Genomic DNA, 21325 nt, shown 5'->3' on the forward strand with positions numbered 1-21325 from the left:
TTTGAATGAGTTACGGAAAAATAATGTGGTATAAAAATGTTATTTGAATAACATGATTGTATCTATTTCTCCCTAAATCATTTTTAACTTATCTATATATATAAAGCAAAAGACAGAGAATGGTGAAACATTTAAAATACCAGAAAATGCCATTGGTTAATGTAAACATTAAGAATTGAAATTATTAATTAAATAAGGATAATATGGTAAATTCACAAATAATGGATTCTATTTTTATGGAACACAAATATCCATTATCTTTTTTAATTCTAAAATAAATTAAAAATTTTTTTTTTTAAAAACCTCTCGCATGCGCGGAAGCGCGTGCAGAGGGGCTAGTATAAATAAATAAAATTCAAGGTTACTCCGCTTCCGTATATGAATATGACACGTCACGCGAACTCGCATTAGTGGCAGCTGCCCCCCAATTCTCAAACAATTCGCTCCAAAATGAAAATCTCAGACTCAACCACGCCTTCCGTTTCCCAACCGCAAAACCCTAGACTCGTTATTTCGACGCGCTCGGTCTATTTGCGAATTCTTCGACCTCTACCAAATCTCAAATCGCAATCTGCTTCTCCTTCCGAGCTCCGAGAACTTGTTGGGAACGGGTAAAGACGACGGGAGGCATTGTCAGATTGCAAGGTTGAATTTTGCAGAGTCGTCTTCTTACTTTCTCTTTGGTTGCAGATATGCTGCCAGTAGTGAATATCAAGTGACCTCTGGCACTCTTCAAACATGTCATGGTCAAGGGTTTGCAAAAGAGCCCTTCCGCTCTCGCCTTACTTCAAGAACTCACAGCATTTCCCTTGTGAATCCAGGTATGTTGCTTGCTTACAAAAATGTTGTTAAAGCAGAGAACTTGATGATTTCCTTCTGCCTTTGGCATGAAATTTGAATGTTAATTGTTAATGGATGATGATCCAGATGCATACCCAGTTATAATTTCATTGGAGGTAGTAGTAGCAGTGCATATCAGAGGCATTTTAGCCATTACAGGACTATTTGGGGCTTCAAGCTCGGCTCTTTTGAAAAGTGCGGTCAGCTTCCATCATTGGCTTCTCAATCTTTGTTGAGAATCCAGCGACCCTATTCTTCTCAGGCTACCGCACAACAGAAATCACGCAAGATGCTGTTGTACCTTACGGGTTTGGTTTTTGCAATGGTGGCAAGCACTTATGCAGCTGTTCCTCTCTACAGAAGATTCTGCCAAGCTACTGGGTATGGAGGCACTGTCCAACGCCGTGAGGTCTGATTCTTTTAGCTCATTTGGCCTTTAATAATTTGTTTGTTTTTTCCCCAATTTGATTGATTACAACAATACCTTACGGTTTTGCTTTCTGCAGAGTGTTGAGCAGAAGATTGCTCGGCATACTAAGGATGGCACAGTCACTACTAGGTCTGCTTTCTGCTTCAAAAGTAGCTTGTGCTCTTCTTATGTTTTCGCAGTTATTAAATCCTTATTTTTTGTTCTCCTGTTGATTTATCCTCTCCACCACAAGCCTAAGATATTAATAAACGAATGTTTGCTAGGTTACTACCCCTGTCCTAATTACACTAGTTCCACTCAACTTCAAAAGTTTTTATGTAAACCTTTGTTTTGTTTTTATCTTATGAAAACTTATTAATCTTGTAATTTAAAAAAAAATTATATTATTCTTTTCTGAAAAGGTGTTATTCTCCAAGATGTATCATTCTATGACTTTGATTAAATGAAGTTCCCAGCATTGATTTTTCCATATGATAACCTCCTGCAGGGAGATTGTGGTGCAGTTCAATGCTGATGTGGCTGATGGAATGCAATGGAAGTTTATTCCTACACAAAGAGAGGTTTTTCTCATACATTATGTTTATTTATTATTGTTATAGCTGATTTTTCATAGTAAAGGACCTCTCTACAATTTTGATGCTTTACTAATTCTTGCTTTATTTCTGGAAGATAAGGGTCAAACCTGGAGAAAGTGCACTTGCTTTTTATACCGCTGAAAATCGAAGTTCAATTCCAATAGTTGGTGTCTCTACGTATAATGTTACCCCTATGAAGGTACTGCTCGATTTTCTCTCTTAGTGTCTTGTCATGTGGGTTCTAAATGGATTGCTCGACTCTGCGATGAACAGTATTTTAATATGTTATTTTTATTTGTTTCATAAACCTTGATTATCTAGCTCTCATGTAAATGAGTTGTTGATTTATTTTTACTTTAGATGTTGATTATCTTTGGAGGTTTAATGGTCTAAAATGTTAGCATCTTGAATAGAATGTTTAAGGGAGTCCGAGAGAGTTATAACCTTAGACTTCGCAATTTGTCCAGAGAGTTGTATATCGTGTTGTAGCTAATTTTGAAAGATATCTTGGGCATGCAGTTAATTGGCAAAAAGAAAAGAAATTTCCAAGCTTTATTTTCCAATATATAATAAGTTGAAAGCTTGCTTGTAGGAGTCTTATGTATTCAAATTTAGAATGCTTGACTAGCAATAATTGTTGTTTTCCTTTTTCCTGTGAAGTATTTCATAGCTATTTTTCTAGAAAGTGATCTGTCATAATGATTTCTGCTTATTTTTATTTTCAGGCTGCAGTTTACTTCAATAAAATACAGTGTTTTTGCTTCGAGGAGCAGCGCCTTCTTCCTGGGGAGCAGATTGACATGCCTGTAAGTAGTGTTCTGTAAATCAGTAATTGTTTTCTAAGCAAAACCATTCTACTAAAAGACCTCTTACTTTTGCAGGTGTTCTTTTATATCGACCCTGAGTTTGAAACGGATCCAAGAATGGATGGCATCAATAACATAATTTTGTCCTACACATTTTTCAAGGTTTCAGAGTAATAAAGATGATCTGCCATTTCAATAATTGTGAAGATGGTTCACTATGTAAGCGACCAGACTGAAATCATCAAGGAAGAAAGAGAACAACAAAAGAGCATTATATATCAATATTTGGTGTTTTTTTTAAAAAAATTTTAAAATTCATATTTATTACAGATCATGTTTCCTCAGTAGGTTGCATTTTAAAATGTATGCACAAATAAAGGAAGATCTTGAAATGCTTTTAGAAACAGAATGTAAGAACCTTGTTTCATGCAAAATTAACCCGGGGAAGTCACTTGGCTATAAATCATTGAAGTCAATAACTGGCAAAAGCGCAAGCGATGAAACTAAATACGGTGCTAATTATTCGGTTGGGTCAACTCCATTCAACTTCACCAATGGGGTGTTTGTTGGATTGCAGGGCTTTAGTGCGCTCTTAAGTGGTCGTGAGTTCAAGTCCTTATGATATCTGTGTGTTTCCTAACTTAAGAAAACCCTCCATTCAACTCCATAATTCATGATTTGAATTAGTTTTACTCAAAATAGAATTCCTTTATGCATTTAATTATTATTAGTTTAAATGTTTTGATTTGTGTTAACTTTTGCATGAATGATCCTTTAATGAACACTAAAAATATGATCGGTTTTGACGAAAAAAAGGAACCAAAACTGGGTTTACTCACTTCACCAACCAATGCAAACTTTTTAGGTTTCAACTAAAAAAAAAGACAATAAATAATTGAAAGCATTTGGAAAAGGCAATTTAGGGGGGGACAAAATGCAGAGGCAATGAAAAAAATTAATTCATGACATAATTGAATGATGAAAGAAGAGGAGGGGATGGTACACCAGCTATTCCAAGTTTACAAAAAAGATCACATAAATGGTGAAATCAAGGAATCGTCTGGATCCTACTACAATCTTAAGCTTGCAAAAGATGCAGCAAGAAGGTGAAAATGTCTCTAAATCCTGGCTGCTAGCCACAATTCTATTGATCATGCGGATATCTAATATCTATACAGACACCTCCCAAAACACAGACCACAGGTGATTAGTATGTGTAAACACCCAGCATACAAGTCTTCTTGTAAAAATAAGAACTATATACCAAAAGGCCCCACAATTGGGGTCGACATTTACTTCCACCACCAGAACTGTCTAAATAAGTATAATTTTCTCATTTGAGCATTGTATGCCATGAAAGCTCGAGCTTTGACTGGGTCAGCATTCAAATACTCAAATGCATACATCTGCCTTGCCTCTTCCAAACCATCAATTTCCATCACAGCCTGTAGTAGTTCAGAGGCATCAATAGAGTATTTGCTTTGCTCCATTGCATCAGCCAAGCGACGAATGCTTGATGCCACAGCCATCATTGCATCCTGAAGGGCTTCTGAGCCACGAGGGCGTTTTGGAAGTTGTCTAAGGGGCTGGATCAGAGGGGGGTCTTGACTACCATCTGGCATCTTGGTATACTCATCTGGTCCACTATATGACTCTGTTCCATCTGTCTCACTTAGGTCATCGGAGCTTGGAGAAAGAAATGAGGCAGAATCATCTTCACAATTCTTCATGTCACTTGGATGGCCTCCATCCTTCATCTTAGCCCAGCGACTAGGGGCTTGATAATTTCCACATACAATTTTTAGTTCATCATACATCTCTATCTGCTTCCCTTGAATCCCTCTTGCGTCAGGGTGTGCCTATTTATTGAATTGACAATATCACTAATATGCACACTATAAATAAAAGCACGAGAAATAAAAGAAGAAAAAGACTCACTGCGATGTATCTCTTCCAAAGCTCTTCATTGTCACACTCAATCATCTTTGTACTCGGATTCCACCTGAAACCATCTTGACTAAGCATATCCTTCATTGCCTTATACCTCTTCTTTATGGTCTTAAGACGATTAATGACTTTTTGATTGTTTAAATTTAAGTTAAAACGAGAGTTCACAGCAATACAAGCAGCAGTGTAGGCATTTTCATTAAAGCACTTGTCAATTTTGTTTCCGTTTCTAGCTTGAACAGCAAGGGCATCAATTAAACACTTATCCATTGCAAGTGACCAAACAACGTTCCTTCCTTTGTGCTTCAAATCCCTTCTCTGCCTATGGAGGTCATAATGATCCATTTCCAACTCCTAAAATAAATTAATAACAATCAAATAAGAAGCCAGTTGTTTGGTGCTATATGAAAGAATATGGTGAACATAAACGTGGGATGTAGTTATAATGCAATCTTGAGGAACTCCAAGGGTATCAACATGCATAATGCAGGAAATGAAATAAAAACAATGCACAACGTTTTTCAAGATCAATTACTACTTGAGTTTTCACCCAGCAATAATCTCCTGAATTGGCCACCAAGATGCCAATTTTTGACCTACTTGCATATATATCAAAACAGAATACCCACTATGACTGCATTTTATTAGTAAAAGTTATAATAACGATTAATATGACAATGCTATATGACAATTCGAAACCAACATGTGTTCTATCACATGATTTCATAGAGTAGGGATTTTGAATGCATGTGTTCTATAAACAGATGCGATGTGTTTGTGGGTGTGAATGAGAGAGAAATGGTTCTAACTACTCAGATTAAACTGACTCAAATTTCATTACAGGCTACCATAATTTTGAGATAGCAACTACCCAGAATTTCAGGTTGGAATTCATATTAGTCACAAATGAATATGCTTCCACCTAAAGAAAATAAATTCATATGAATTGGTGGTGACTTCAATCTCTTTTCACAAGCAGAAAGTCATTACATATTTGCTTAAGCATAGAGTTAGAACAAAAGTAAAAACCAAATGAACCGATGAAAGATCATCCAACTACATGGAAGAATTTCATAGTACCAAAAGAAGAACCAACAAACCCACTTCCAAATTCAAGCAACGAGAATAATTGTTATAACAAGAACCCAAAATGCACTCACTCACAGTGATAGACTGTAACTTGTAAGCATACGTAAAAATATACATTTATATAGACAGATTGAGAGAGAGAAAGAGAGAGACCTGGGTCAATGGAGAGAGGAAGTAGCGATCTCTGGAGGAGTGGAGTTCTCTCGCCGGTCAGATTGCCGATTCCGACTGCATCTGATCGCCGGGAGATGCAACGACGTCGTTAAGAGGAGGAATGAGGACTACTGTCACACTTCATTTGGGAGATTAGGGTTTTTTATTTTCTATTTTTTCCTCGAGAAGACGTTGGAAAAATTTTCCCGAGCTACACTTTCTCGAAAACCAAACGCCTACAGGAGAAAAGAACATTTTGGTCGTCCGCTAACGTACGGAAGAGTTTGTGAAATTTGCAGGAAGGCCCTATCATGAAGTGCCACGTATACAACAAGACAAATCTTACCCGACCAAAAAGAAAACAAGTTGCTTTTAGCAAAATCCTGAACGCACGATTTGTATCTGACAAAACACAGCCCCAATTTTATTTTTTTTTATTTTTTTGGTGGACGAAAGTAAACAGCCCCAATAACAATAAGGATTTTGCTCTACCAAGATGTTGGGCCAAAGATATACCCCAAACCAAGACGCAAGACAACCGATGTGGGCCTCAAAATAGGCCCAAAAAGGTAATCAGGCATGCAAAACGGCTCAATTATTTTACGCTGGCAAACCTTTGGGCCTACTAATATATTTGAGGCCCCTGAAATTACCAGTTTTACCCCAACCCCACACATGAAATTCATGGGTGGGTTTTGGGGTCCTTGGATTTTCTTTTTCGAATTACGTGAAGGCTAAATTGGCATTCTTAGCAGTTGGTGTCTGCAGAATTACCACAAATATAAATAGGCCTAAACCGGCCAGTATGTAACTGAGCCAGGTAAAGCTCATAAAATGAGTATGAAATTGGGCTGCACCAAAAATAGGCCTGACATCAAATGCGCCTTAATGCCAGACCACAATGATGATTACATAAATGCAGATAATCACAGAATGACGCAGACATATTTTTACAGAATTAATTATGCATAGCCTCAGGTCTGCCGCCTTTTTTTCCTGAGGAAAGGCATTGCACTTAGACCTACCCCTACGGATGGCTGTCCAGAATTATCTACAGTATTTTCCTGCAGTGACACGCTCAACTTCGAATGATCGTCATTCTTTGAAGCTATTTCATCATTTATACTTTGTTCAGCATCATATGCACCTGTCCTCTCACAACCTTCAAATCCTTGTAAAGGTCTTTTGGTGCCAACGCTGGATTGAACTGAAGCATTACCAAAATCAACTTTATTGACAAAGCCGGAGAAATTGGGAAGGTTGGAATCTTCAGAGGCAGCAGCTGTAGCTTGTACACCAATTTCATCTCGGTCATTACCAATCTGACCATCTCTGCAAAGCCTCCCTCCCATCTTAAGGTAGTCTTCAGAAGCCTCAGCCTCGAAAGAAGGATCATGGTGTTGGCTGAGACCAAGTTCACCAGTTTCATCTTCAACAGGGCAGAACCCACCTCCTGCAAGTTCACCAGTTTCATCTTCAACAAGGCAGAACCCACCTCCTGTTTCAAGATAATCGTTACACAGGCCCGCATTAGGAGACAAGTTCCCTGCATTCTGCTGTTTCTTCTCACTGAAACGAGAAGGACCTTCCTCGCATTTACCTTTGTCCCAGGAAAGAAGTTGTTCCCCTGACTCTTCATTGGAACATTTTGTATCACAGTGATCTAGTGGATCATCAACATCATCATTTTCTAAGTCATTGACTGTGTAATTTACAGGCTTCCGCAAACGCCCCGACTGAGAACATGAAATCCAAAAAAAAAAACACAGGAAAAATTAAAGAAAGAAGAAATCGACATACATTAGATTCTTCAATATGATACAGATCTCAGGTAGTCATCTAAATGCATGATGCAGCACCATGTTGAACTCACCAAAGGCATGGTGACACTCAACTCATATGGATGCTCACACTACTCATCATGACACCCAAAGGAGGATTGAATGCACAAAATCACACCATTTGACTGACCATGTTCAGAATCTTCGAACTAGATAGTAAAAAGTTCGACGGATTTTGGTAGTTTCATGATAATATTAGTTCTTTATTTAGTAAGTAAAACCTTTAGCCAGGAGGAACAAAGAAACAGCAATCTAGGAAACAAAACCTTTAGCCAGGCCAGGACTAGAATTTTGCCAGGGTGGATTAGTGGCACAGTTTAGCTCATATATAAAGATGCTCTGAACCAAGTCACAAATCAATAAGAATAAGTGGCCTACGAAGTATTTCAATAATCAAGTTCTTTATATAGTTCAACCAAAATAAAGATAAAGAAAATGTGAAGCTTACCCTGCGCACTTCTCCGGACCCTTCTACTGTCTCCATATGAAGGTCCATCCCATCATCATCATCATCATCACCCTTACTAGAGCTGGTTTCAGATGCTTCAGCACTGGGATTTTCTTTTCCCTTTCCTCTTCCCAATACCTTCCTACCTCTTCCTCTGCCTTTTCCATTTGCATGCAATCTTCTATTAGTTGTTCGTGCCATTTCAGCAGGCTTTGGTTGGTCAGATGGAACAGGCACTTCAGTGGTCCTCCTTTTCCTCGACTGCTTAATAGTTGACTTTCCTTTAGAATTTCTCTGATCTCTAAAAACACCTTTCTCTGTTCCCTCTGACAGTTTCTTTGATTTGTCATCCCCAGGTTCATCAGTACTTATGCTTCCCTTCTTTCTACTTCTAGAAACTTCTTGAGCAGCATCATCTATCAATTCTGAAGATTGATTTCCAGCGATACCTTTAACAGCTTTCTTGATTCTCTTACTACGAATTCTTGCAAATCTTTCATTAAACATGTAAAAAGCTTCCAGCCGCAGTTGAGTCTTCACCAAACAAGTAACAAAATGATGTCATGATCTACTTTCACAATAAATAATTGACACAAAACAAAGCTTGCTAAAATACAATGGACATGCATGTGTGTGTGCACAAGAGAGAGGGGTTTAAGTAACCTACCTCGCGTTTGTCGTACTCCTTCAGAACAGGTATTAGCAATTCATCTGCCTTCTGGGTACCCCAACCAAACTTTTCCCAACATAATCTACATACAAACAGAGTTTATCAGGAAAACAGACATTTTAGTGTGAATAGAAAGGAAGCACCCTATTATTAGCCATAAACAACCCTCATGTTAGGCGAGAACTCACTTGCGAAGAACAAAATGATCTGGCTTTCCCCATGTGAAGGGCTCAGTTGATTTGTCCACCTGTGGACAAGTATAAGCAACACTAACTGCTTCACTTGGAAAAGAGGAGGGAATATGCCAATTTTTGCTCACTTTCCTCTGCATAAGATAAAATATGAGCATCCAAAGATGAGGAATATAATTTGTTTACAACTTAAATATTCAGAGGAAAAGCCTAACGCAGGAAACAGGGTAATGTAATTACATGCTTATCCATGAAAGTTTGCTTTATTTCTTCAATAAGATCAGCTGACTGCTTGTGCTCTTGACCGTGACAATTATTTTGGTCAAATGCAGAGACTTCTTCCTTGTTGCTCTGTGAATTGATATCCTTATCCCCAAACTTAGACCCCCTTTTCTTTGCACTTGATCCCGTTTCACCATCAAACTTCCCTAGAATGGTAGGATCTGGTGATTCAATCCAATCCCGGAATTTATGGAGGCCATCCTCCTCAGGAAATGCATTTACAACTTCAATAGCATTGACAATGCCGATCCCACTACAAAAGAAAAACAAATAGATTCTAAATCACCACCAAATTGAGAAACCCCAAGAATTCCAAACCTCTATAGTTGTGACAACAATAGATTGTGTAAATTCTATAACTCCCGAAGTAGGTCCAATTCGCAACACGAATCTTTAGTTATTAACCATATATAGTTCCAAAAAGCTAAATCCACAAGGATGCAGCACCACTCCCAACATTTCCTAAGGACAAAAAACTTAATAATGCAACAGTTTACCTAACTCCTTCAGTATAATCACTTCCAAGAAGAAGTGCCATACGAATTAACTTCTCTCTGCTTAGGCCAAGCTCCTTCTCAACGTCCTGACAAAAGAAAATTGTATGAGCATAATATGCATTGCATCTTCTAATTCGTAAATTAAAGAAAGAACAGAATTCAGGTTTCTGACCAACTGAATTTATGAAACGGGAAAACAAGAATGTCATGTAATTCAATAGAATCCCAGACCTTCATGAAATATGTCTCAACATATTTACGATCGTCAAATATATTTTTGTACACACTTTGCGCCCCAAACAAGAACACATCGGAGTCATCAGTCACAACACCATCAACAAGGTTTGCAAGTTCCATATATGCACATTGGGCTTCTGCTTCCATTGGCGCAATAATGTACGGTATACCGAACATTTGCAGTAGCTCCTACAAAAGTAAGTTACATAAAGATGCCAAGTCATTTATTTCTAAGAACAAATGTTCTGCTGATGGAAAAGCCATACAGATAATGACAAAATTTGACCACACACCTGACATTCAGTGAACATCTCACTGCTGACTGATTCTACATTGCGTTCAAGTCTTCTCTGCTCATCTCCCAGATTCATACATTCTTGGCCGAGAATTAGCATTTCCTCCTCCAAATTAGCCTCTGTGGCTTCAACATGTGCATTTGCATCACTGTTGAGTGAAGATTTGTCCCAGCTGTGCTCACTTTCCTGAAAAAAATTGTCATGACTCTTTTCCTTAACCCATGTTTTATCAACATCACAATCATTTGTTAGTTTTTCTGTCAACAACCCCGTTAAGGCAGCTGGGTTAGCCATCTCAACTATATGACATGATGGCTCAGCTTCAATTTCATTCTTCTGATCATCAACCCAATTGGTAGCATCACAAGACAAGGCATCAAAAGAATGAGCTTTATTTTTTTCTAAGGTATTGGGCAAGGTAGATAAACTGTCATCCTCATTGAAAGCACCCAAGACTTGTTCAGTAATCATATGGACCTCCTTTGTTCCTGACGGAGTAACAGATTCAGCACATTGCATTCCTCCACAGAAATTTTCCCTTTCACTTACATTCTGTATTGTTTGTGCTGGAGGAGAATCCAAGTCTGTAACGCTTTTCATCTTTTTGACTCCATCAACAATATCGCAAGATGATTCATTTTGTCGCTTACCAATTTTCCCGACCAAAACTGCCTCAACTATCTTAGTTTCTCTATCAATAAATTCAGCACCTTTATGAGCCTCTCCTCCAAAACATTGAAACTTTTCCTCTGCAGATGATGCATAAGCACACTTCTCATCCCCAATATCCTCAAGACTTCTCCTTATTGCCTCCTGAAAATTAGCCTCTTCTTCAAAATAACCTTTGGAAACTGTTTTCCCACACTCACGAGGAAAAGATGAGGTATTTTCTGTAATACCACAAACTCCTTCCTCCCATTCCACTTCACTGTCATCGCTCATGTTGCCTTCCACACAAGGCACCTTACGTTTCACTTCAACAGTTCCTTCCTCCCAGTCACAGTCTGAATCAGAACCAGAAGATTGTTTTCTTAATATATCATTAGCATTAGTAGTTACAGCATTTCCTGCCACTAAAGAAGCAAAAAGATCATCATCACCATCAAAAGACTTGCTCTCCCCACCGTCTTCAATCGATATTTCTATAGGAGTTTCAAGTTTTAATGTACACTGATTATTTCTGTCATTCAAGCTATTATCACCAACTGAGGATTCCAAAACCTTCTTTTGATCAGGATGACTTCTCAACACACCAGTGTCAATGGAATCAACATTATCACCGCATGATGTTTCTATGACTTTTCTACTACTACAAGAACTTTTTGAAATGTCAATGTCTCTTTCATTGAGCAAATTCCTAGTGTTGATTATCTTGTTTGTATTTGTTTTCTCCTGTTCAATCTCCTTCATCAAATCCAAGTTCCTTTGTAAATCACGGGTCATACGGATCCCCATAGCTCTCACTCTACTGACTCGAAGATGGCCCCTCTCATCCAAATATGTCTCGATGTTGTCATCAAAAACACTTGTGGATTCGTCTGGGGTTGCTCCAGTCACATTATTGGTAGACGGAACACTGTTCCTGGAATTTGAAGGATGCTCTTTTGGTGCTTGTTGCTTATCTCCATTTTTATCAGCTCTTGCAGATGCAAGTACTCTGACACAATTAAGCATAAAAACCCACAAAGTCATTACTCAGAATAATACATAGTCAAAAGATCAAAAATAAAATATAAAAACATAAGAGTTCATTAGAAGCCAACCAATGCAACAAAATTTGCAACTGGGCTATATCGTCTTGTAGAGAAAAACTGTGACTACTCACTGTTTATCACCAGTAAATGATGAAGAAAAGATAAACTCTCTGTGAGCCTCAGAGGCTATCCGTGAGCTATGGACACCACTAACCCCCCTCCCAGCAGCAGCTTTCTGTACTTGATCTATCTCGCGACGGAAAGCAACAGTTTTAAGATAAGATTGTATTTGTAGCTCAGAGAACTTTCCAGGATCCTAAATGCGCGTAAGAAGAACCCATGAAAAGACATCCATAAAATTCAAAAAATAGAACCTTATTTAAGTGAAGCAACTTATCCTCAATAGGAGCTCCAATTAAAACATATGTATTACATGACTTAACAATTAAATAGGAACCAACCTTTTTGACTTTTTGATACTTTTGTCGGTTTTCTGCCATCAACCTCTCTCTAATCTAAGGGGGAAATAATCAACGATTGACATCAGAATGAGTATTGCAAAGATTGAAAGCTAATACCCATAACCTAACAAGAAGGCATAACCAGCATAAACAAAATCTTACTTGAACAAGAAGATCGAGTTGCATTGATGGGGGCAATGCAGCTAATACAGCTGGATCAACTTTACCATGCATTTCTGGCTGCAAGATAGTTTATAATATATACAACCGTACATTAATTTAACAGAGTAAAGAAATCCCATTATAAATAATAACACTTAATTAAACAGAGTGAATAAATCCCATGATTAATTAATAACACTTAAGGCATTAGATCTAACAGACCCATGAGGAATGATCATGATTGCCAAGTTGATTAAGTCATCCTGACAGAGTATAGAACAACAATACTCAGATCCAATGATTTTAACTTACTACGTAGTTAACATACGAACATGTATCAATGATTTTAACTTAATAGATTACATCCTTAGATAATATCCTTGTTTCATTAAACCTGGGTGTTACATTGGATTTGGTCCTTGGATATCTATTAACAGCATACCAGTATCATCTTTTGATATAAATATTAAGGGCATACCAGTATCATTTCTTCATCATCATCGCCATCTTCATCAACATCCTCCTCAACAATAATAGAAGCAGTTGATGTTGACGCGTTATTAGTTGCACCAGCATCCTCCTCTGCCGCAATAGATGCAGCAATCCTAAATTTAAATTCAAAGAATCAATAAAATCATGAAAATACATGCTTAAATAACTCCTTCATGTTATATACAATTACATTTCATCCAGCTTTTCTTGATTGCAACTCCTTGAGACCACTTCGCAGTTTTCTAAATTGATTCCCACCATCTCAGTTTGATCTGACATAATCTTCTTACCCTTAGCCTCATTATCCTGCTTATTTGACTAGTCACGAAACCGTTCATCAGTTCTCTCAGCTTCATTCTCTGAAATCACAAACAACAACTATGTATACTTACTTGCAAAAGAAGTCCAAGTTGCATGGATGGAGGCAAATTAGCTAATACAGCTGGATCAACTTCACCATGCATCTCTGGCTGCAAAATAAATGGCATGCAGCAACCACATTACATTTCCACATAAGTAAAAGCTACTGCTAAGCACCCATGACTGAGCCCTAAATCTCAGACCCATAGAGAGGAAGTCTTAATTTTCCAGTTATGGGATTTGAGTAAACTCCCAAATATTCTATAGACCAAAAATGAAACACCAAAAAAAATCCAGATCATCCATTTTTATGTAATATGCACTACACTGGGGGCCGCTCTAGGTTGCTCTGAAAATTCCAATTCATATGCAGTAAATTTCATCAGTCTTGTAGAACTCACTAGTATCATCTCTTCATCATCTTCTTCGCTATCCTCCTCACAAGGAACAGCGGCAGTAAATTTTGATGCATTCTTTGCTAAACCCCCTTCTTCCTCGGCCTGAATAGATGCTGCCAACCTAAAATAATAATAAAAACAGTCAAAATCATAAATCAAACCAGATTAATCCACTAAGACCGCGACTGTGTTCTCAGCTTACATTTCATCCAGCTTTTCCTGGTTGCTACTCAGCAAGGCCATATCATTTTTTTCTAAATTATCATCTCCCATCCTACCAGTTTGATCTGGTAGACTTTGCTTACCCTTGGCATCATTCTTTTGATTCTGCCTCTGGTTCTTAATATCCTCAGCCAAGACTTTCAGCTTCATGGCCTTAAGCTATCAACAACAACCAAATATAGATAAATCCACTGGAACTAAAACAAACCATCAATAACAGAAATATATGCTATTTATTTTCAACTACCTAGTCTTCATAAGCAGTTCAAGCTATAAACAAACGACAGCACAATAATTCTTCAACAAGAAAAGAGATCTGTAAACATAAATAACCTTGCACACCAAATTACAATCAAAATAAATTCAAATTATAAGTCGAACAAATAGACAGGAAAGATCACTCTGCAACTCCCACCACCAATCTTGCACACAAACCCTAACTCAAACCCAAATTTCCAACATCACATTCTACAATTCCTATGAAGCAATTCAAAACAATGAAAAGACAAATTGCAGATAATACTAACATGATTGAGAAGCAATTTCTCGGCCGTCTTGCGAAGCTTGGACTGGGCGTTCTCCCGCTGTCTTCTTCGAGCGATCACAGTGCGGCGCTTGAGGGCTGGGGTTCCGCCATCGAATACAAAGACGGGCTTGGTCCGCAGGTACAGTAGCTTGCAAATTCGACGAAAGAAGCCGAGTATATGCGCGTTGCGAACCATCTCTCCCTTCTCGTCCCGCATTGCCTTCATAAACTGCACCATCCATATGCTCGCATCTGCCCAGTGAAACAGACGAAGTAGATTAGCAAGGTGATTTTCTCATATCGAAAATAGGGTTAGGGTTCGGAGAATGGGTGGGCGTACCGATGGCGAGTCTTCTTCCGGCTAGGGTTTCGACGGACACGCGGCGGCCGACGGGGGCCAGTAGTTCCCATAGACCGTGGACGCCCATTCTGTGTATTGCTTGCTGAGGACGCTTCTGCTGACAGACAGTTTTGTCATGGGCGCGCGCGAGGAAAGTAAAATGAGAGAGGCTGCGTGAGTCGGTGGGAGCAAAATGCACGAACCGACGTCGTATATACGCAGTACATAAGTTGAATAAACAAAATTCCGTGCCCAACTGTAAAATATTTTCTAATAAGACAAACTAGCAGGGGGAGATTTTTTAAAAAAATAAATGTAAGTTTAGTATCTTTAGGTCCAATAAAATTTTCTTTTCAGTAATTACATAATATCTTAACTTTATTTAATTACTCTCATCTGTAATTATATTTCAATAATTTTTTTAGTGAATAATTAAATATTTTAATTCACATCATAAATTATATTACTTAATAAATGGAAATTATTATTTTTACTCTTTTTTATTTAATCAAATATTTAAATACTAATTATTCACTAATTAAATAGTAATTAAAACATAACTACTAAATAACTTAATTAAAAAAGAGAGACAAAGATTATGCTATTTTAAGGGTATAGCCGGGCGGCTATACTTTTAAAATATTCTATTTACAGAGTACAGCCGCACGGCTATACGTTTAAAATATTCTATTTAAAGCTTATGGCTGCATGGCTATACCTCTAATTATAGTGTATGGTATAGCCGGGCAGCTTTACTGCTAAACTAGCATACCGCCGCGCGGCTATACTATTTAAACAGCAATGTAACGCCGCGCGGCTGTACTTTTAAAATATCCTTTTTTAAATTTTCTCGCGCGGCTATACTATTTAAATATTAAAATATATTCAAAGAGTATAGCCGCTCGGCTATACTATTTAAATATTATAACATATTCAAAGAGTAGCCGCGCCGCTGTGCTGTTTAAATATTATAATGAGTATAGCCGCGCGGCTATACTATTTAAGTATTCTAATATATTTAAAGAGGATATCCGCGCAGCTATACTAAAATATTTTGAATGTATATATAAAGTCGTTTCCACCCGACAAGACCACAAAATTTTGGGGCATTTTTTACTGATCAAAAGTACAGTATACCACACCAAACACATATAGATTAGGCTAATTGGTGGCCCGTTTCTATAGATTAGATTAATTTAAAGTGATTTACCCTATCGCTTTTATAAAAAAAGTTCTTTCCAGTCGTGTTTACGAACAAAATGTTGTAGCCAAATGCTGATGAACAAAAACATATATGTAATAATGTCAACTACCTTTTTATATTCCAACGTCTATGACAATGAGTTCCTTGGTTTCATTAAATCTGGGAAAACTGTGTTTTTGGACAGCTGACCTTCCAGCAGTTTGTTTGCAATGAGACAAAAGATGAACTTGTTCCTGACTTTTTTCTTTTTAGCTAGCTTGCTGATATTTCTAGGGAAATGCTGGAAGTCGAGTGTTTGTCTGTTTTGAATCTGCCAACGTACTTCACCTAGGTCAGTTGTTTTAAGTTGATTGAATTATTGTTTTTAATTTGCAGGTCCCTGGATGTTATCAACCACATGGAGTCCAATGTGTGGTGGTAACTGTATAAACTTGCACAAACAAAATGCTTTCTTGTGTTTGAAGTGTTGTAAACTTTTTACAAACAAAATGGTTTCTTCTTGTGTTTAAATTGTTCTTATACTCACACATGCTGGCAAACTTATACAATCATTTCAAAGTTTGCATTCGTCTTAGAAACATGCTGGTGGTAAAAGTGCCTTTGATCTTCTGTTTGGGATTTCAAAGCGTACTGATCTCAATAATGTACAAGTAAACTTCATGTACGCCTTATGTCCAGAAATCGAAAGGTTAGATCTGCTACTTTTCTTGCAGATCCCATTATCTTGTTTTGGGGTGGTGGTTCATGAGAGGTTTGCTTGAGGAAAATGTTAAAATCCCAGTACTATATTACAACCAATAGCTGAAATTTTTTTTAAGAAAAATTACAAGTATTGAATGGAATGGAATGATGTCTTAACTTTATTTGATGCAGGATTTAATAATAGACTACTGTGGACGATATGCAAAGAAGGAGAAGATTACCGATGGTACTCAGTTAGAAGAGAGCCCTGAGGAAATGAGTGATGAGGATATCAGAGAAAAACAGACTGCTTCAAGTGGTAATGAAATTGCTAGACATGAAGATCTATGAAGGATTTTTTCCCCGTCTGCTTAAAGAAGTTCATGATATTGGTGGTTGTCCAATTTCTTGTACAATCATGAAAAGATAGTTAGAGACTAGATATATGATGATAACATGCATCTCTCCAGAATATGCTCAGGTAAATTGAATCACAGAAAAACAAACAATGCAATTAGTTAAAGCTTCCTCTTTATTTTTAAGTTAAGATCTGCAAGTATTTGTAATTTATGCAGCCAATTTAACAAGGTTGGTTTTTTATTTATGTATACAAGTGATAATGAGGGAGGGCGATTCGAAGACATGACGTTAGATGCAAGGATAACTGCTCTTAACCACTTAGCTACGAGCAGCTTGGTCTTCGAATTACACCTTCTTGGTTTATCTCACACACTAAACTTTCATTTTCATCCCGTGTGTTAAATTACTTACTGCCAATGATTTTAATAATACAGCAATTGGCATTTAGCAAGAGCGTTGTCTATTTAGATTTGGGCCGAACGAGATGCTTGTGAACAGAGTGATGCGAATCTGTTTCAGAAATATCGACTTCAGCTTGAGCTCATCTTCGTCTTATGCTTTTAGTTTTGTGAACTCCAATATTCCCTCAAGCCAAGGTTGCAGTCACTACGATGGACCTGTTGATAGGCGATAGGTAGATTAAGAAATATGCATGAAATGAAAGCTAAGGAAGACTTAATTAAAGAACAATTCTTAATCATTGTTCGTTAAACAAGTGCAGCACTGTACGACCATGACTGCTTTTGCATTGTATAATTGTATTAGTGCGGTTGTATTACAATTTACATGGCATCCCTTGTTAATGGGTCAAAGATTGATGACATCTTGTGAGCCATTGGATCATAAAGTCTAGGTGACAAGATCAACTTCACCAATGGTGTTAATTAATTAGGATTATGATAATCCAAAATCATCGTTAGCGTATACAATATTGTCACTGTAAACATAACCTCATAAAAAAGGACTCGACAGAACATTTCCAACCTTTTTTTGGCCTGCCGGCGCCATATTTGAAATATTAGTTATCCTAGCCAATGGCTTTATATGCATACTCTGTAGCATCAAGGTACACAATAAGAATCCAAATGCTCATTGTAGAGCCGGCAACCACATTAGCATTGAGATTTTCTTCTTCCACAATCCCATATATGCCATACGGTGAAAACGCTCTTTGCATGAAGGGTTAGATCATTGAAAATGAACAAAATTTCCATCTGGGTGAGCTTCATTTCATTCTCTCTCTTCCTCCACAGTTCAACTTCTGTGAAGGATGAGGTTAAGAATTCACTTATCATCTTCCTTGCTAAGGTTTCTAACAGTGGTGTTCAACCTGGCCTCACTTGGGGTTGGAACACTTCCTCTGATCCTTGCAAGGACCAGTGGCAGAATGTAATTTGTGATTCTCAAAACGATTCTGTCACAAAGCTGTTTCTAAATGGCAAAAACCTCACCGGCACGCTTGATGCTGCTTCGCTCTGCAACGTGAGATCTCTTGCTGCCTCTATTACCATCCTTGCCCTCGATGACAACAACATTGGTGGACAAATTTCAGCTGAGATTGCAAACTGTGATCAGCTAACTCGCTTGACTGTAAGCAGCAACCAGCTTTCAGGAAACCTTCCTGAGTCGCTTGCTGCGTTGAATAACCTGAAAAGGCTTGACATCTCCAACAACAAGTTCTCTGGTGAGTTACCAAAGTTGTCTCGGATTTCAGGCCTCACAGCCTTCCTTGCTCAAGATAATCAGCTTACCGGGCAGATACCAAATTTCGACTTCTCCAACTTTGACACATTCAATGTCTCCAACAATAACTTCCAAGGTCAAATTCCGAACGTGAATGGCTTTCTCACTGCAAGCAGCTTCCTTGGTAATCCTGGATTATGTGGAGATCCATTGCCAAACAAGTGTTCATCTTCCTCCACGACAGCGGATGAGAACTCAAACACAAAAAAGGGTATCTCAAAAAATCAAATGTTTATATACATGGGGTATGGTGTGTTGGCCTTGGTTTGTCTTGTGTTAGTAGTTCTCAGGATATGTAGCAAAAAGAAAAGCAAAGATCAGGTTGATTCAGTGAACAAAGTAGCAGCAGTTGATGAAAGTGCCAGCAAACTCAGTGCTGCGTCAAGTGAGTACAAAGGAGGTTTGAGTAAGTCACAATATTCGGTCACGTTTTCAGCTGATGAGAGTGCAGCTATGGTTTCCTCCTCACTCGTAGTCCTTACAAGCCCTGTGGTCAATGGGTTGAAATTTGAGGACTTGCTCAAAGCCCCTGCTGAGTTGCTTGGAAGAGGCAAGTATGGTAGCCTCTACAAGGTCATCTTTGAGAATGGGATGGTCCTGGTTGTGAAAAGGATTAAAGATTGGGCGCTTTCAAGCAACGATTTTAAGCAGAGGATGGAGAGGTTGTACGAAGCAAAGCATCCTAATGTGTTGCCGGCCCTTGCCTTTTACTGTTCCAAACAAGAGAAGCTTCTGGTCTATGAATATCAGCAGAATGGGAGCCTATTCAGGCTCATCCACGGTAAACATTTTGCACTTTCCTAAATAGTTGCTGATGATAACTTATGTGAACCCCTAATTAATATCGATAATACTATAGTCACACACACAAAATTCCAAATGATGTGGCAATGAATTTGTGATTAATTATTACGAAATGATGTCACATGTGACATGTGACATGATAATATTTTACTTGTTAGAAACAAATAAGATTTGAGGATTCTAATTAACGTATATACTGTATGATTCAGGAAGCCATAGGGGCCAAGCATTTGACTGGACCAGCAGGCTTTCAGCTGCTGCTAGCATTGCAGAAGCATTAGCTTTCATGCATCAGGAACTTCGAGCGGAAGGGATTGCTCATGGAAACTTAAAATCTTCCAACATGTTGCTGAACAAGAACATGGAGCCCTGCATAAGCGAATATGGCCTCATGGAAATCAACGATAAAGATAACTTCATGCCGGGCAAGGCTTCCGGGGCCAAGGCCTCCAGCACCTTTAAGGGAGACGTTTATGGGTTTGGGGTGATCCTTCTTGAGCTCCTTACAGGCAAACTTGTGCAGCATAATGGGGTTGATTTGACAGTTTGGGTTCATTCCGTGGTTCGAGAGGAATGGACTGCAGAAGTGTTTGACAGGTCCTTAATGTCAGAATATGCAAGCGAGGAGAGGATGGTGAACTTGCTTCAGGTAGCTATAAAGTGTGTGAACCGTTCTGCAGAGGCTAGGCCGAGCATGAACCAAGTTGCCCTAATGATCAACGCCATAAGAGAGGAAGAAGAGAGATCCACAGTCTATGATCCGCAGTCTATGAGCCTACTTTGATTGGAAAATAGATTTTTTTCCAAATCAAAGTTGGATATCTGTATTTCCATGTAGCAGTAAATCCATAATAGCATATCATTTTAGAAAGAAAAAAAATTGTATTTTCATGACTAATAATATCATGACTGGGCAGTAACGATGCAACCACTTTCTCATGTCTTGAGTAAGATCTGAGTTTATTATTATTAACATGTCTTCTTTTGTTCTGATATTGTACCCATTACTTCTCTTTTTCTGAGTTAAATCTTTTTGGAATGATGAAAGTGATGAAGGTAAAACTTTCTCACTGCCATTTGAAGTAGTGCTATGAGCTAGTAACAGACAAAATCATGAATTTGAACAGAAATTTGGTAGTGCACCAATACCCTTTTCACAAGAAAACGCTTCTAGTTCTAGTCAAGCAAGAAATGATGAAGGTGAAAACCGAAATGAACATTTTCTCCACTCTGAGAGAGCGGACCTAACAAGCACTGATTCTTAAACCTACTAGACATAGGTTGTCGACTCAAAATCAGAAGTCAACGGCTTTGGTCCACACATTATGCCCCAAAAGTTGGGCCATCCAAGCTTAATGCTCATCATGTGAAGATATTCATTCTTGAAGATTACGAATTCATTCTATATTAATCTGTACCTATTCTCTAATGGCATATTAGCAGATTAGCTAACAGTTGGTAAAAGCATTTTTTTGAGGATCTTTCCAATTGAGAGAGGCAATAACATATTAAACTCACACACATTACACGGATATTAAAACTCGAAACCATGACGTTTTTGGAGGAACAGTTGCTG

General features: G+C 38.1%; 4 protein-coding genes across 6 annotated transcripts; 2 read left to right on the plus strand and 2 right to left on the minus strand.

The window, feature by feature from the left end:
* On the plus strand, positions 412 to 2995 carry LOC18783475 (cytochrome c oxidase assembly protein COX11, mitochondrial). 2 transcript variants are annotated; one of them, XM_020560180.1, is made up of 8 exons: positions 412 to 611; positions 691 to 821; positions 928 to 1249; positions 1347 to 1399; positions 1758 to 1830; positions 1940 to 2044; positions 2571 to 2651; positions 2727 to 2995. In XM_020560180.1, the coding sequence occupies exons 2-8, from the start codon at positions 739 to 741 to the stop codon at positions 2823 to 2825; spliced, it is 816 nt and encodes a 271-aa protein (XP_020415769.1). In that variant the 5' UTR covers positions 412 to 611; positions 691 to 738; the 3' UTR covers positions 2826 to 2995. The 2 variants fall into 2 exon arrangements, with proteins under 2 accessions (XP_020415769.1, XP_020415768.1); XM_020560179.1 differs by having other exon boundaries at positions 412 to 821.
* LOC18782513 lies at positions 3598 to 6083 on the minus strand. Its single transcript, XM_007215677.2, has 3 exons — positions 5841 to 6083; positions 4590 to 4952; positions 3598 to 4510 (listed from the first exon to the last, which is right to left on the minus strand). Exons 2-3 carry the CDS (start codon positions 4941 to 4943, stop codon positions 3944 to 3946), a joined length of 921 nt encoding a protein of 306 aa, XP_007215739.1. The 5' UTR covers positions 4944 to 4952; positions 5841 to 6083; the 3' UTR covers positions 3598 to 3943.
* On the minus strand, positions 6623 to 15103 carry LOC18782408 (DNA repair protein UVH3). Of its 2 annotated transcripts, XM_020559524.1 has the most exons (18): positions 14958 to 15103; positions 14619 to 14869; positions 14072 to 14250; positions 13873 to 13990; positions 13504 to 13581; positions 13302 to 13429; positions 13098 to 13224; positions 12620 to 12697; positions 12458 to 12511; positions 12128 to 12312; positions 10300 to 11959; positions 10001 to 10195; positions 9770 to 9855; positions 9231 to 9525; positions 8988 to 9124; positions 8797 to 8881; positions 8130 to 8663; positions 6623 to 7576 (listed from the first exon to the last, which is right to left on the minus strand). In XM_020559524.1, exons 1-18 carry the CDS (start codon positions 15043 to 15045, stop codon positions 6815 to 6817), a joined length of 5040 nt encoding a protein of 1679 aa, XP_020415113.1. In that variant the 5' UTR covers positions 15046 to 15103; the 3' UTR covers positions 6623 to 6814. The 2 variants fall into 2 exon arrangements, with proteins under 2 accessions (XP_020415113.1, XP_020415114.1); XM_020559525.1 differs by lacking the exons at positions 13302 to 13429; positions 13504 to 13581; positions 13873 to 13990.
* LOC18781629 (probable inactive receptor kinase At2g26730) lies at positions 18147 to 20724 on the plus strand. Its single transcript, XM_007216726.2, has 2 exons — positions 18147 to 19726; positions 19959 to 20724. The coding sequence occupies exons 1-2, from the start codon at positions 18400 to 18402 to the stop codon at positions 20531 to 20533; spliced, it is 1902 nt and encodes a 633-aa protein (XP_007216788.1). The 5' UTR covers positions 18147 to 18399; the 3' UTR covers positions 20534 to 20724.

This window comes from Prunus persica, chromosome G3 (assembly GCF_000346465.2).
Source record: "Prunus persica cultivar Lovell chromosome G3, Prunus_persica_NCBIv2, whole genome shotgun sequence".
Taxonomy (NCBI): domain Eukaryota; kingdom Viridiplantae; phylum Streptophyta; class Magnoliopsida; order Rosales; family Rosaceae; genus Prunus; species Prunus persica.